Source organism: Larus michahellis, chromosome W, assembly GCF_964199755.1.
Source record: "Larus michahellis chromosome W, bLarMic1.1, whole genome shotgun sequence".
Classification (NCBI taxonomy): domain Eukaryota; kingdom Metazoa; phylum Chordata; class Aves; order Charadriiformes; family Laridae; genus Larus; species Larus michahellis.
Window position 1 is genome coordinate 16,553,071 of NC_133929.1, and position 17,096 is coordinate 16,570,166.

Below are 17,096 nucleotides of genomic sequence, written 5' to 3' on the forward strand. Positions count from 1 at the left end.
AGGAACCTCCTAGACTGTTTCCTCTCTGCTGTATTGTATTTCAAGACATCTGGCAAGTAGAAGTCCCCCATGAGAACAAGGGCTAGCGATTGTGAGACTTCTCCCAGCTGTTTATAGAATATTTCATCTGTCTCTTCATCCTGGTCGTGTGGTCTATAACAGACTCTCACCGTGATATCTGCCTTGTTGGCCTTCACCCTGATTCTTACCCATAAACACTCAACCCTATCATCACCATCGTTAAGCTGTAGACAATCAAAACACTCCCTAACATACAGAGCTACCCCACCTCCTCTCTTTCTTTGCCTATCCCTTCTGAACAGCCTGTAGCCATCAATAGCTCCAGTTATGGGAGCTAACTCCAGTTATGGGATTCATCCCACCAAGTTTCAGTAATGGCAACCAGGTTGTAGTCTGCTAGCAGCATGGTGGCTTTCAACTCCGCTTGTTTGTTGCCCAAGCTGCGTGTATTGGTGTAGAGGCACTTCAGCTGGGCTTTTGGCTGTGTCACCTTCTTAGAGGAACACCCCTTAATTCCTTTAATGTATTTCACCGGTGTTTCCCTGTTGGCTTCTATTACTTCAGGAGCCCCTGGCTCATCTCCATAAGACATCAAGTGTGCTCCAGTGTAGCCAGCATGTCTCAGAGCAACAGGCTGCAGGCCCTCGCTAGCACCCCATCCCTCTAACCATTGCCTGTCATCCCACAGCTTGTCATGGGCAAGCCTGATATTATCCCCCTCCCCCTTCAAGCCTAGTTTAAAGCTCTGTCAATGAGCCCCACTAGCTTGTGAGCAAAGACACAACATTTTTTTTTCTGGAGCCAGGCTGAATGGAGAGAGTCAGACCCTCTGTCAGACTGCGATTTGGATTCCTAAACACAAGTTTTATAATCTGTTTATTCCATGCAATGTTAAAAGCATACATTTAGTTGAGTACATCACTAACAGCAATGTACCTTTGGATGCTGTTAGCATGGTCGATGCCACCTCACACTGCTGGGATTCAATGTGACTTAGGGTGAACCAGCGGGGATACCGGTTTGGAACAACTGATGCAATGTGGTGTGGCCGGGACATGTCTCCCAAAGGAGCTGTAGATTCCAATACCAGCAACCTGAAACAAGGAAGAAATCCTTTTTCATTAAATCATTATTATATTAGGTTACCCATAAGCAAAACTAAAACTACAAGAACATTTGACCTTGTTTATGAAATGTGCAGTTTTGGGTATAAAGTCATTGGAAAACCACTTCTCTTCTTGGGGAATCTTAAAAGTCCATTTGCAAAACTTGCCTACATCAGTGGGCATCTGCAGGAATTCACAGGGCAATTAAGTCATCCATTAGCCAAGGCAGCAGAGACTTTCTGCATCATCCATAGAGCTGAAGCTTTTTTTCCCTGCTTTATTTCAGTCAGTATTGGGTTTGTGTGGCAAGGTTTGGGTAGTGGGGGGGGGGGGGGCAGCAAGGGGTGGCTTCTGTGAGAAGCTGCTAGAAGCTTCCCCAATGTCCAATAGAACCAGCACCAGCCAGCTCCAAAACGGACTCCCTGCTGGCCAAGGCTGAGCCAACCAGCGACAGTGGTAGTGCCTCTGTGATAACATATTTAAGAAGGGGGGGAAAAAAACTGCAACAGCATCTGGAAGAGAGGAGTGAGAATATGTGAGAGAAACAACTCTGCAGACACCAAGGTCAGTGAATAAGGAGAGGGAGGAGGGGCTCCAGGCGCCAGAGCAGAGATTTCCCCTGCAGCCTGTGGTGAAGACCATGGTGAGGCAGGCTGTCCCCCTGCAGCCCATGGAGGTCCACAGTGGAGCAGGTGGATGCACCCAAAGGACGCTGTGACCCCATGGGAAGTCTGCACTCAAGCAGGCTCCTGGCAGGACCTGTGGACCCACGGAGAGAGAGGAGCCCACGGTGGAGCAGGTTTGCTGGCAGGACCTGTGACCCCGTGGATGACCCATGCTGGAGCAGTCTGTTTCTGAAGGACTGCACCCTGTGGAAAGGACCTATACTGGAGCAGTTCATGAAGAACTGCAGCCCATGGAAAGGACTTATGTTCGAGAAGTTCGTGGAGGACTGTCTCCCATGGGAGGGACCCTACGCTGGAGCTGGAGCAGGGGAAGAGCGTGAAGAGTCCTCCCCCTGAGGAGGGAGGAGCAGCAGAAACAATGTGTGATGAACTGACCACAACCCCCATTCCCCATCCCCCTGTGCTGCTCGGGGGAAGGAGGTAGAGAAAATCGGAAGTGAAGTTGAGCCCAGGAAGAAGGGAGGGGTGGGTGGAAGGTGTTTTTAGATTTAGTTTTTATTTCTCTTTACTCTACTCTGATTTTGATTGGTAATAAATTAAACTAATTTCCCCAAGTCGAGTGTTTTGCCCATGATGGTAATTGGTGAGTGATCTCTCCCTGTCCTTATCTTGACCCATGAGCCTTTCATTATATTTTCTCTCCCCTGTCCAGCTGAGGAGGGGAGTGATAGAGCAGCTTGGTGGGATCCTGGCATCTAGCCAGGGTCAACCCACCACATCCACAAATAGCAGAGTCCGTGCTCCTGGCGTTCCATTATAGGTGGGCTCCAGTGTGTTCCTGGAATCAAAGGGTAGCAAAAGTACAGATGCCCCAGCCTAATTAAACTGTCTAGGTCACAACCTCTGAATTGTGAAGTATTGTCCTGGTCTGAGGTAAAACAGAACCTTGCATTTCTTTCCCTGATTCATGAGTCAATGGAAAAGATTTTTATGTGCTTGCAGTACATTGTTCCCCCAAACAGAGTGAAAATTACATTACTTTCCATATGACCACCCAACTGTGGAACACTCTTCAAAGTGACAATTATAAATTGTCCTGGTTTGAGGTAAAACAGAACAAATTTTCTGTTCAGTAATTTTACTTTTCATTATATTTTCTCTCTCCTGTCCAGCTGAGGAGGGGAGTGATAGAGCAGCTTGGTGGGCACCTGGAAGCCAACCAGGGTCAACCCACCACACAGTCTTTGAACCACAGCCCTCAGTAAGGAAAGTAGAGTAGTTCTCCATCATACTGAGAACATGTAAATATTTTCCAATATTTAGAATATACTTTTTTTACTTGCAAATGCTCAAAGTAAGGGAGAGGGATATTCAACAAGTCATTTGAATTTTGACCTTGCAATAAATTCAGACGTACCAAAAAGGACATTTTACTTTTCAAATATGAACTACTTTTTAAAGTCCTTAAACTCTAGCCTGCCTACCAACATTTGATAATGTGCATGCTAATATGAAAAAAAAGACTTCCCTTTTGAATTATATCGAGTCAAATCTCTTCCCTAGTACCACTGAGACACCTCTATATATAGCTTTATAGACGTAAAAATAAAATACATATAAATTGTTCAGCTTATTTTTTCCAAGCATGGGTCAGGGGAGAAAAAAAGATGCATTATTAAATGGTTTCAACAAACAGGAAAAATCCCAACTACATAATGCAAAAAGGAGTATTAGGTTATGAGTAATGGTAAATAGACAAAAAGCATGAAAGGAAGAGGCTGTTTTGGGGAAATCTTTTGTCGCTCTGAATTTCATTGCTAACTTCTATGTTCCTTTGCTGTGAAAAGAAATGCTGTTGTGAATTGGTGGCTGTCATACAATTTTGGCAAGATTAGGGAACATCGTAACAAGCATAAGCAAATTTAGCATTCTTCACTTTTTTTCTCTTTCAAACATCAATTATTTAGCTAGGTTTTAGCAAAGCTGCTTTGGGATTAAACATCACCATTAAAGTGTGACTCCCAAAGACTGGGTTGAAATTCAGGCTTAACAAGGGATCAGCCAAACTAAGCCAAACATTCAAGTTCAGATTCCAAGTGAGCAATCAACTAGGTCACTGCAGATACACATTCTCCAAGGCTCTACTCCATATATTTCAGTGCTGCAAGCAGAGAACTGCAGACAGAAGTGACCATCAAGGATAGCACATCCTGTCCTTGCAGACCGGAGCATGCATGAAAGGCATTATGGTCCCAGCTTCCATTGATTTCACACAGAGTGTTCCACACACTAAAAGAGGATTAAAAAAAAAAAAAAGAAACAGCAACAGATGATTCTGAATGCAGAGAAGCAAAATAGTCCAGAGTTGACATCATGGGTCAATGACCTGTGTAGACTTGTGTGTAGACTGACGCTGAACACTTATATCTGGAGAGCAACTACCTGTAGTCTTCGGAAGTTAACTTCTTTGATAAATGTTCAAGCAAAGAAAGAAATATGCTCTAAAAGCATGAGCAACCGCACAGATTTCTACGCGGAAATATTTTACTCATGCCATGGAGGAAGGGATGCTCAAATTTCCCTCTTCTGATCCATTCCACCTCACAAACGGATTTGATGGGTGGACTGTTCGGTGGATAAGGAACTGGCTGGATGGTCACATCCAGAGGGTGGTGGTCAATGGCTTGATGTCCAGATGGAGAGGGGTGACAAGTGGTGGCCCTCAGGGATCCATACTGGGACTGGTGCTGTTCAACATCTTCATCAGTGACATAGACAGTGGGATCAAGTGCACCCTCAGCAAGTTTGCCAATGACACCAAGCTGAGTGGTGCGGTTGACAGGCCAGAGGGACCTGGACGAGCTAGAGAGGTGGGCCCAAGCAAACCTCATGAAGTTCAACAAGGCCAAGTGCAAGTTCCTACACTTAAGTCAGGACAATCCTTGTTATCAATACAGGCTGGGGGATGAAGGGAAAGAGAGCAGCCCTGCGGAAAAGGACTTGGGGGTACTGGTGGATGAAAAGCTGGACATGAGCCAACAATGTGCGCTTGCAGCCCAAAAGGCCAATCGCATCCTGGGCTGCATCAGAAGAACTATGGCCAGCAGATCCAGAGAGATGATTCTCCCCCTCTATTCTGCTCTCGTGAGACCCCACCTGGAGTACTGTGTCCAGCTCTGGAGCCCTCAGCTCTAGAAGGATATGACCCTGTTGGAGTGGGTCCAGAGGAGAGCCATGAAGATGATCAGAGGGCTGGAGCACCTCTCCTACGAAGACAGACTGAGAGAGTTGGGGTTGTTCAGCCTGGAGAAGAGAAGGCTCCGGGGAGACCTTATAGCAGCCTTCCAGTACCTGAAGGGGGCCTATAAGAAAGCTGGGGAGGGGCTGTTTGCAAGGGCATGTAGCGATAGGACAAGGGGCAATGGTTTTAAACTAGAGCAGGGTAGGTTTAGATGAGACATTAGGAAGAAGTTCTTTACAATGAGGGTGGTGAGACACTGGCACAGGTCGCCCAGAGCGGTGGTGGAGGCCCCATCCCTGGAGACATTCAAGGCCAAGCTTGATGAGGCTCTGAGCAACCTGATCTAAAGATGTCCCTGCTTACTGCAGGGGGGTTGGACTAGGTGACCTTTAAAGGTCCCTTCCAACCCAACACATTCTATGATTCTATGATTCTATGTTATTGTGAAACTGCTCTCCATCGTCTCTGAAAGGTCATGGAGAACAGGAGAGGTGCCTGAGGACTGGAGGAAAGACAATGTCACTTCAGTCTTCAAAAAGGGCAAGAAGGAAGACCCGGGAAACTACAGGCCAGTCAGCCTCACCTCCATCCCTGGAAAGGTGATGGAACAGCTCATCCTGGATGTCATCTCTAAGCATGTGGAGGGGAAATCATGCTTGACCAATTTGATAGCCTTCTACGATGGAACGACTGGATGGGTGGATGAGGGGAGAGCAGTGGACGTTGTCTTCCTTGACTTCAGCAAGGCTTTTCACACCATCTCCCATAACATCCTCACAGGTAAGCTTAGGAAGTGGTGGTTAGATGAGTGTACAGTGAGGTGGATTGAGAACTGGCTGAATGGTAGAGCTCAGAGGGTCGTGATCAGTGGCGCAGAGTCTAGTTGGAGGCCTGTAACTAGCGATGACCCAGGGGTCAGTACTGGGTCCAGTCCTGTTGAATATATTCATCAATGACCTGGATGAGGCGATAGAGTGCACCCTCAGCAAGTTTACTGATGACAGAAAACTGGGAGGGGTGGCTGACACACCAGAAGGCTAGACCTGGACAGGCTGGAGAGTTGGGCAGAGAGGAACCTTATGAAATTCAGCAAGGGCAAGTGTAGGGTGCTGCACCTGGGGAGGAATAACCCCATGCACCAGTACAGGTTGGGGGCTGACCTGCTGGAGAGCAGCCCTGTGGAAAGAGACCTGGGAGTCCTGGTGGACAACAGGATGACCATGAGGCAGCAATGTGCCCTTGTGGCCAAGAAGGCCAAGGGCACCCTGGGGTGCAATAAAAAGAGTGTGGCCAGCAGGTCGAGGGAGGTCATCCTCCCCCTCTACTTCTGCCTTGGTGAGGCCACATCTGGAGTACTGTGTCCAGTTCTGGGCTCCCCGGTTCAAGAAGGACAGGGAACTGCTGGAGAGAGTCCAGTGGAGGGCTACAAAGATGATCAAGGGAATGGAGCATCTCTCTCATGAGGAAAGGCTGAGAGACCTGGGTCTGTTTAGACTGGAGAAGACTGTGAGGGGATCTTATCAATGCTTATAAATACTTAAAGGATGGGTGTCAAGAGGATGGGGCCAGACTCTTTTCAGTGGTGCCCAGTGACAGGACAAGGGGCATTGGGCACAAACTTGAGCATAGGAAATTCCATCTAACATGAGGAGAAACTTCTTAAGCATGAGGAGGAACTTCTTTACTTTGAGGGTGGCAGAGCACTGGAACAGGCTGCCCAGAGAGGTGGTGGAGTCTCCTTCTCTAGAGATATTTAAAACCTGCCTGGATGCATTCCTGTCCAACCTGCTCTAGCTGAACTTGCTTTGGCAGGGGGGTTGGACTAGACGATCTCCGAAGGTACCTTCCAACCCCTACCATTCTGTTATTATGTGAGTGCTTTGTATGCTGAACTATCACTTTGGTGTGAATGGAAAGAGTAACCAACCTTCTTTATGAGAATTTTTGAGAATCACCAAGGAATGCAGACAGACATGAAACAGAAAGTGTCTGCATCTGCTATCACCACAGTTCAAGATAGCAGTCCACATTTCTGAAGACTGCCAAATACATAAAAAATAAAAAAAAATTAAAAAAAGCTGAACTCTCATCTGCCTTATAAAGTGATGTCAAGAGAGCTATGGAGAACAGCCCTGATGTTGATGTCTCCTGTGATTTTACCAGATGTAAACAGGCAGGCAACTCTTTCTTATATTGGTCTGTTTGAGAAATAACTTCTTTGGCTGAGATGGCAGCTTCATGCCAAAAGATGGCTGGAGCTCCTCATGATTAACTAGAGATTTCATCATTTGGATCTTTCAGTGCCTTGCTTGTCTTTCCAGTTGAGAAAGTAAATGGAAAACTTCTTTTCTGTAAGTTATGATTTGTTTCTGGGGAAAGCCCAAATCCTCCTTCAAGAGGAATGGCATGCTGCCATCACATTCACTGAAGCATTCAGTGCACTGTGCAAAGCTGCTGATAGATATCTATTCCATCCTTTCAATGTGGTTTCAGTAGTTTAGTTTAAAGAGGAAAACTCCCCACAATCTCTGAGAAACACTTTAAGGTAGTGACCGGAATTAAATACAAGGACACAAGTCCACTAAGATTAGTACTCAAATTGATCTTTCTTTCTTAAACAAACAAAAAACCCAAAACCCAAAAAACACACCACACGTTTTGTACTGTCTTGGTGATCTGGTATGATCAGGGTTATTGATGCACTTAATTTGCAATGAAAGAAAAGGGGTGTACCTAGATGGCCCCGACAGCTTTCTTATCATACGTTTGAATGTTCTCAACAGTTTATCAATAACACACTTTTGTCTTCTCAATCTATTTCCTAAAATTCTAATCATAAGCAGCAAGTATGCAAGGTCACTCTTCATATTTCTTAGACTCCTTCCCTAACATCCACTATTAGACACTCTTGGAGTCAAAAAAACCCCAAACAGACTAAGCAGATCGGCTTTATGGAGAAACTAGCTCCAGAATACACACCTCCAAAACACTAGGACACAACCTGTCCGATGAAGCCAAATGCTACTTATGTGGATAGTGTGTCCTTCAATCACAGTGCAATCATTCTTGAGAATAATGACCAGGAACACCCAACACTTTTTTTTTTTTTTTTTTAAATCTGGAACTCTATTGCTCTTAGTATTCAGTTGTTGCTATTTTTTTCAACCATCATTTACTACAAGTTCTTGACAGTGACCAGACAATCCAGATGGGACTAGTTTCTTCCCTGCACTGTATGTAGACAACATCATAGATTTATTGCTGATCATTTAGGCCCTTGGAACTTCCATCAGAAGGCCCTTTTTAGCCACTGTTATCAATCTGGCCTGCCCTGAGATAAAGCCAACGCACACTTAGCACTCCCTGAGAAACATCTTTTTTCCTGATTACTGAAGACAAATGGGATGCAAGTCAGACATTTTGTTGTCTTATGACATACTCCATTTAAATCCCAACATTCACCCAGAAATGTGCAAGACTGCTTCGTTATGAAGGACAAGAAAAAAGTACTGGCTCAGACCACACCATATGGTTTCAAATCTATCATTGAGAGTTAATTTATAAAGAAGGCTGGTGGAACAAATAGTCCTATCATCTGCTAAGCAGCAGATGATCCTGAGACTGCTGGTGAGATGCCTCTTTCCTCATTTCCTTGACACTACCTCCTTTCAGTAAGAGAACACATGCGCTAAAGCTGTCATTTAACAGAAAATCACATGTCCCCAGAGTGTAATTCTAGAAGGATTTGTAACATAGAATGCTGTTTTATGGTTGCAGATAAACACTAATTGTACATTTATAAATGATTATACTGTAGTTAGTACAGACATCAATTGCTTTTACAGATGACAGAACCAAAGTAATTTCTTCTTAAAGGGAACAACACTTCTTTAGAAAAAAAGACTAGGTCTTGATTACCAAGCTTTTTCCCCTTTTCCAAACCACTACTTGTGCTCTTTCTAGATGACTTGTGAATACATACCGCATGGCTCTCAGTGCAGTTTTGTATGCCAATTCAGCATCATGAGGTAGGAGAGAGGTGAAAAGATATTTGGCAAATGTGTGCATTGGAACACTCTCTCGATGGATGACTTCACCTAAACCACTATATGGTCCAGCTGTGGGAAAGAGAAAGAGAATGTCAGTCTTTACAGACTGTTAAAACCCAACTTCTGGACCTTTAAAAACATTCACCATACTTTGAGTTAGAGTTTGGACAGTTTGCTGTACAAAAGGTAAAGTTACATTGATATTTTTGTGAAATATATTACAAGTATATTAAATACCATATATTCTTTGAGACAACAAGACAAACTGCAAATTGTATAGTACTAAGCACGCTACCAGTGCACATACAAATGACAAAATGGTCCCAGGGCTCCATGGGGCTCATTCAGCAAGTCTATGGTATGCAAAAGTAGAAGATGATAATCCTAGCTTTGCCTCTGCGTAGTTATATTGTGCACATGAATCCATATGCATCCTTTGTTGGTGCATAATTGCTTTATCACAAATCCACCAGAAAAAAAAAGTGGTTACAGTGGAAAAACATGTATCTTTAATTGAAATTACATGACCAATCACTACAGCAGCACCTGATCCCTATTAATGTCTCACCTGACATTAGGCATTTAAATAACCTTTTGTTCTGGACTTGGTCTCCAGAGAAGAATAGGTCAGATCTTGTACCAAAGCTGCTTTTGTTAGTCCATTATAGCCACACGATCTTAAAAATTGTATTTGTTGTGGGGAAACTATTCCCATTGTCGGGGCAATGGATTTTGCTCACACTCAGTGCAGCCAGTGCAGTACTTCATAACAGCATAACTTCATAACAGCAGTGTCAAGATTGACAACAGTAATGACAATTTAAAAAAAATTAAATTAATCTATTTGCTTGCTGAGTTCTGAGTGTTCACGGTGCATATGAATCCCATTTTTACATTTTTCCTGCAACATTAAGACTGTTATTCCTATTAATAGGAAAATGTGTCAAGCAGGTTTTTTTTACTTCAGCAGCTAGAGGGTTCAATCATTAAATGTTGCAAGATACATAATAAGAAACTTACATTAAGTTACATTTAGTGACCAAGGATGAGGAAAAGGCTGAGGTACTTAATGAAGTCTTTGCCTCAGTCTTCAGCAGTAGGACCAGTTGTTCCCTGAGCACCCAGACCCCTGAACTAGAAGACAGGGATGGGGAGCAGAATGAAGCCCCCGTAATCCAAAGGGAGATGGTGAGGGACCTGCTTCAGCACCTGGAGGTGCACAAATCTATGGGGCCAGATGGGATCCACCCAAGGGTATTGAAAGAGCTGGCGGAGGTTCTCGCCAGGCCACTTGGTATCATTTATGAGCAGTCCTGGACAACCGGGGAGGTTCCAGCTGACTGGAGGTTGGCAAATGTGACACCCATCCACAAGAAGGGCCGGAAGGAGGATCCGGGGAACTACAGGCCAGTCAGTCTGACCTCGGTGCCTGGGAAGGTCATGGAACAGATCCTCCTCAGTACCATTACACGGCACATGCAGGAGAACAGGGTGATCAGGCCCAGTCAGCATGGGTTTGTGAAGGGCAGGTCATGCCTATCAAACCTAATATCCTTCTATGATAAGGTGACCCACTTAGTGGATGAGGGAAAAGCTGTGGATGTTATCTACTTGGATTTTTGCAAAGCTTTTGACACTGTTTCCCACAGAATTCTCCTGGAGAAACTGGCTGCTCATGGCCTGGACAGGTGTACTCTTCGCTGGGTAAAAAACTGGCTGGATGGCCGTGCCCAGAGAGTGGTGGTAAATGGAGTTAAATCCAGTTGGTGTCCAGTCACAAGTGGTGTCCCCCAGGGCTCGGTGCTGGGGCCGGTTCTCTTTAATATCTTTATCAATGATCTGGATGAAGGGATCGAATGCACCCTCAGTAAGTTCGCAGATGACACTAAGCTGGGCGGGCGTGTTGATCTGCTTGAGGGTAGGTTGGCTCTGCAGAGGGATCTGGACAGGCTGGACCGATGGGCTGAGACCAATGGTATGAGGTTCAACAAGGCCAAGTGCCGGGTCCTGCACTTGGGACACAACAACCCCACGCAGCGCTACAGGATAGGGGCAGAGTGGCTTGAAAGCAGCTCGACAGAAAAGGACTTGGGAGTGTTGGTTGACAGCCGGCTGAATATGAGCCAGCAGTGTGCCCAGGTGGCCAAGAAGGCCAACAGCATCCTAGCCTGTATCAGGAATAGTGTGGTGAGCCGGACTAGGGAAGTGATCATCCCCCTGTACTCGGCACTGGTGAGGCCCCACCTCGAGTACTGCGTTCAGTTTTGGGCCCCTCGCTACAAGAGGGACATTGAGGTGTTGGAGCGTGTCCAGAGAAGGGCTACAAAGCTGGTGAGGGGTCTGGAGGACAAACCTTATGAAGAACGACTGAGGGAGCTGGGGTTGTTTAGCCTGGAGAAAAGGAGGCCGAGGGGAGACCTTATCACCCTCTACAACTACCTGAAAGGAGGTTGTAGAGAGATGGGGGCTGACCTCTTCTCCCTGGTGACAAGTGATAGGACAAGGGGAAACGGGTTCAAGTTACGTCAGGGGAGGTTTAGATTAGATATTAGGAGACATTTTTTCACTGAAAGGGTTATTAAACATTGGAATAGGCTGCCCAGGGAGGTGGTGGATTCACCATCCCTGGAGGTGTTTAAAAAAAGGGTAGATGGGGCACTTAGGGACATGGTTTAGAAGTGGCTCTTGTCAGGGTAGGCTAAAGGTTGGACTCGATGATCTTAAAGGTCCCTTCCAACCTCAACAATTCTATGATTCTATGATTCTATGATTCTATGATTAAGTATTATTGGACAATTATTGCACAAATAGCAGTCAGCAGTCCTAGAAGTTACTATTTTCTCTTCTACTAGAGATTCCAACCCACCACATTTGGATGGATGAACAACTGTGTGAGCACACTTCTTCACTGCAGTCACACGTGTCATAGCTTCCAGCAGTGGTTCAAACTAATATGTCTGACCCTACACTGAAGCAGATGAGGAATACTCACAAAATTTATTCAACCACTTCTGCTACAGAGGATGATGAACTCCATGAAAAAGAGATGGTAACAACTTGGACCAACACAGCTGTTTCAGCAATGTTTTTTTGACTGATGCCTTAGCACAAAATGCAAAGATAAAAATCACTAGGCATAAAAAAAATATCTGAGCTCCATAGGTAGGCATTTCTGAAGACTGGGGCTCATCAAGGAAACATCAATGAAGATTAAGTAGGTGACAGCGTGTCTCTCAATCATTTAAGTTGAAAGCCATTCAAAACTAGCTAGCATTGCTTCAACGAAAGAATCCATTTCGTGTATGTTTGCCAGTTGGTGGTTGAGTCGGGAACCCAGTTAAGACACGAAGAATACATGACAAAGCATTGATATGAAAATATATTCTTCCATTAACTTAGCAATCAAGCAAAAATTTAGAACAGTTCTTGCAACACAGTCTTATGTTCTGCTTTCCCACGCATTCAAATGCTAGCTACATACAGCATACATTAATCTGCACTAACAGCACAGAAATCAGCTTAATATTGAATTAAGCTTTCTTTATTATATCTACAGGACTTTAACTATAAAAACACAATTGATATGATTTGGATCTTAAATCGCTGCACAGTTTTTCCTCCATGTGAGCTGGCAGTTTCCGCCTAACCTGGAGTAAACTGAAGCTATTGCAGAAAAGACAGATTTCTCAGCACACAGTAATGCAAGACCATCATTGCACACTGCTCACCACAGCAATTTTGTAGGTAGTTATTTTAGCAGATTTCCTGCTATGATCGCTTGTTTACTACTCTAAGAAAACAAAAAGAATATCAGTGATCAAAGCAGTAAACTAGAAGTATCAGAGAATACCTGAGAGAAATCCTGCCTTTTCCTCATAAAGCATCCTTACCAGTAAATAGATGCAGCAAGCAGCTGCTCTTGTCCAAAGGCCATAAAGCAGCAGTTACAGCCATGCCATAATAGAAACTCTCCCTATGGTGCAGCTTCTCTGCAGTATCAAATGGCACCATCAGTAGGTACCAAAGTCTTTAAGGATCTGGGCAATAATAGTGACTCAAAGCTGAGAACCCTAAACAACATACCGTGTCTCTTCCATTAAAGAAGTAGTTTTAAAAGAAAAATGTCTTGCAGAAAGAAAGCAAAACCTGACTGCTGTGTAACAGTCTTCACAACTTACCTAGAGCAGTATCATGCTCTCCATCCCTTGAGCAAGCACTCAAAACTTGGGCCATGCCTTTAGCTATTTGGTTCCTTTAAAGTTTTTTCTTCCATTTAAAAAAAACCCAAAAACTAGAAAGACAACCTTAGAACCCACAAGACTACTCTCTGAACATGAGGCTTAAGTGCTATATGTTAAGCCTTTTTAAAAGCTAAGGCAAAAGCATGCAATTTTCTGTACAGATTTTATTGCAATACACTGGCTAATTCCCAAACACAAGTTATTTGTCTTAATCAAAATTTAGTCACAAGACCAGGCCATAAGCCTCAATATTTTACCATATATTTCAATTTTCATGTATGATACAAACTTCAGAGGCAAGTAATTTTCCTAATTGCTACAAAGAAAATGTTATATTTCTGTCCCAGCAATTCTAAGTGATTATTCTGAGCTCTTCACTTGGGAACAGAGGTAAAAATCTTCATACATTTATAAAGCTGACAGTCTTTTTTCAGGATACAAGTGACATTTAGAAATTTGCTACCCAAGAACTGCTGATGATAACTGATGTCTATATTATTTAATTGTGAGCCTGGGTTGTATAATTAGGATACTGAGATTATGACAAGCAACAAATCTAAAGAACAAAATGCAATAAAAATTAAAATGAAAGGCTTATAGGTCAGTAGATGCCTTATCTCTACAATCATGTGATATCTGAAGTATGTTTGATTTTCATAAGGGACTGGAAATAAAAATTTTGCTGGAGTTCTACATCAAAAAACATCTTAAGTATGTATGTAAGGCAGTTTCCACGGGAATACTAATTCAGTGGGCTTGTGTAAGTGAAGACAGTTTAAAGAAGCAGTTAGCATCTACATTGAGCTACCTTCTAATAGGAAGACTGCTTGTTTTCGAAAAATCTTCACCAGAGTATCATCCAGTTCAATTTCCTGTAGCTTAGAAATGAGCTGCTCCTCATTTCGACAAACCTTCTCTTGTGCATACAAGCCATCTGGCATTATTCGTTGCTGTCCCAGCCCTATCAATGCTACTTCCACAGCAAGCGTTAAATAAGATTCCCCTTCTTCTAAGAACTTGTGTGCAGGCAGGTGCTGGTACTCCAGAGATTTGCATTGCCCCACATTCCCTGTAAAGGGTGACACAAAGAATGACACATCAGGAAACCATTCTAATCCATAATCTGCCTATAATGCCACATTTACAAATGCTTCCTCTGTCAGTATTCATTTTTTAAAATTATTTAAATTACTAGCGCAATATTAAGATCCAGCGATCCAATCTAAATTACCTGATCCAATTCCACATGGCAGAAATACACAAAACAATTAGGTTTTAAAAAACCCACTCAAGTAAAAATAAGTTTTCATTTTAAACTGCATGATTTCGAGAAAGGCAGTTTCTCCAGTTTTGTGTTAACAAGGCCAAAATTGGAAGATCTATTTCAATTTTTTTCCCCACCCATTTCCTTATCTCCTTAAAGCTTTGATGTTGAGTAAGTGGAAAGGAAAGGTGCTTATACACCTGCATATATTTCATTTGAAGTTATTAGGATTGTGCAAATACAGTAGGCCTGGGAATTCCACAACTTTAAAGCATCCTGTTTGCTAGAGCTCTTTTCATGGTTTTTTATTTGTCATATTTATGATAAACATGTATAATGTTTCTGACTTTTATTAACACTAGAACTGCTATTTTTAGTAAAGATTACTTGTAAATTCCACACAGACCAAGACATAAATTGCTTTAAAGAGTACTAGTGATTCATTTGGCACTTCACAGATACACCATGACAAAATGCTATCCCAACCTCTAGTAGTTTACAGTCTAGTTTGGGAACAAAAAGTTGTAATGTACAGATGTAAGGAGATGGACAGCTGCAGCAAATGAGAAGGCAGAATGCATTTGGTAGATTACATATGTGTGTGTAGGGGGAATTTACTTTTCAACACACACTACTTTTATTTCATGGGGCTGTTTTGGTTTTTTCTAATTGCAAAGAATCTGATTTCTTTTCATTAAAGTTCTTCCAGAATTGCTGGATATGGGATTAGAAGTTTATTGCAGAAAATCTAATTGAATAAAATGAGTTTTGAGGCAAAGCCCCAAGAAGATTGGGGATGTGCATATAAAAGAGCTGTAGGCAGAGGGATGAATTGAATTCCTGACCACACAGAAGGTGATAAGAAACTACCATAGAGGTGGAAAGAGACTGGGAATAAGGAATAAATCAGTTAAACTCCTGGGAAGCAAATACTAAAGTTAAAATGGGCATACACATCCTGTCCTAAATCATGTATCAATACTGCACAACTATTTTCCAATTCATAACCTTTATAGACCACATATGTTACAAATGTTAAGTGTTTTGTCATCAATTCAAAGTATTATGTACACTAGTACATAGGTAGCTAAGAAGTCAAATAACATCCCGGACTGCATAGGAGGAACGTCACCAGAAGATCAAGGGAGGTGATCCTTCCCCTCTGCTCAGCACTGGTGAGCCCACACCTGGAGTGCTATGTCCAGTACTGGGCTCCCCATGGACATATTGGAGCAGACCCAGTGAGGGGCCACAAAGATGATTAAAGGACTGGAGCATCTCCCATATAAGAGACTGACACAGCTGGTATTGTTTAGCCTGTAAAATAAAAGGCTCAGAAGGGTATTACCAAAATGTATGAATATCTGATGGAAGAATGTAAAGAAGAAAGCCAGACTCTTCTCATTGGTGTCTTGTGACAGGACAAGAGACAATGGGCACAAACTGAGCATAAGAAAACACTTTTTTACTGTGAGGATGGTCAAACACTGCAAGAGGTTGCCCAGAGAGGTTGTACGGTGTTCATTCTTGGGATTATTCAAAACCCAACTGGACACAGTCCTGGGCAACCTACTCTAGGTGACCGGGCTCTGAGCAGAGCAGGTGGACTAGATGATCTCCAGAGGAGCCTTCCAACCTCAACAATTCTGTGATTTCCTGTAATTTCTCAAAAAGAGGAGCAATGTATGTGAAGAGGGTTGCTGCTATAAAGTCTTATTCCATTTTATTTCAAGCATGAAATACATAATTGTCTTCAGGAACGAGTAACTGGTAATTTTTGAAGTGCTTTCATATAACTTATAAAAAATTTTACTTAACATGAGGGAGAGAAAATGTTTATTCTTAGGGAATGCAAATGTGAGTTCTTATACTATAAAGACACTGGCTTCGAAGTTAATTCAGAAAGGCGAGATACAAAAACGCTTCCAGTTACTGAAGATTTAGAGAAGATTGCTCCCTTTGCATTGCCTTACCCGTGAAGTCTGAGAATCCATGGAAGCTCTCATCATCCACCCTGCAGGCTTCCATCAGGCTACTGAAGAGGGTGCCAATCGGATCCAAAGGGTGTCCCACCCAACCTTCAAGATTTGTTATTGAGGTTACACCTTTGTGTAGAACTTCTGTGACAGAAAAGATGGAGGGAAGAGGGAGGGAAAGAGAGCATGTGTTAGCCCCTCAAAACAATTATAGAAGTAAAACTGATTAAAAAGCCCTCAGTACAGAATTCAAAGTATTTCTAGTAGCTTCTGCTTAGGAGAAGAAAATAGGATCTTTCAGGGTGAATTCATTGCCCTTTGTGAATATGTTAAAAGAGGAAAAAAAGAAAATGGACGAAGGCCAAACATTTTGAGCACTAGCAAAGTGCATTATGGGTCAAAAATTTCAACAGCAGTATCTTTTGAAAACTCTTACTTGATACCAGTAACTTATAGCAAAGACTTTTTCTTTGGTAAAGTATTCACAACCGTTTCCTCACTCAAAAGACACAGTACCATTTTTACATTTTAAGTGAATCTGATGGCACTGAAATACATAAAAATAATCTAAA

The 17,096-nt window shown here is 43.0% G+C and overlaps 1 protein-coding gene across 2 annotated transcripts in view; it reads right to left on the reverse strand.

Moving 5' to 3' along the window:
• Positions 1-17,096, reverse strand: part of LOC141735441 (zinc finger SWIM domain-containing protein 6-like) — a 165,184-nt gene that overhangs the window by 14,892 nt on the left and 133,196 nt on the right. For both annotated transcript variants that reach the window (XM_074568205.1, XM_074568206.1), the window contains 4 exons: positions 16,522-16,668; positions 14,093-14,353; positions 8,977-9,112; positions 958-1,115 (listed from right to left, as the gene is read on the reverse strand). In XM_074568205.1, coding sequence (XP_074424306.1) covers positions 958-1,115; positions 8,977-9,112; positions 14,093-14,353; positions 16,522-16,668 — 702 coding nt within the window. The remainder of the gene's footprint in view (positions 1-957; positions 1,116-8,976; positions 9,113-14,092; positions 14,354-16,521; positions 16,669-17,096) is intronic.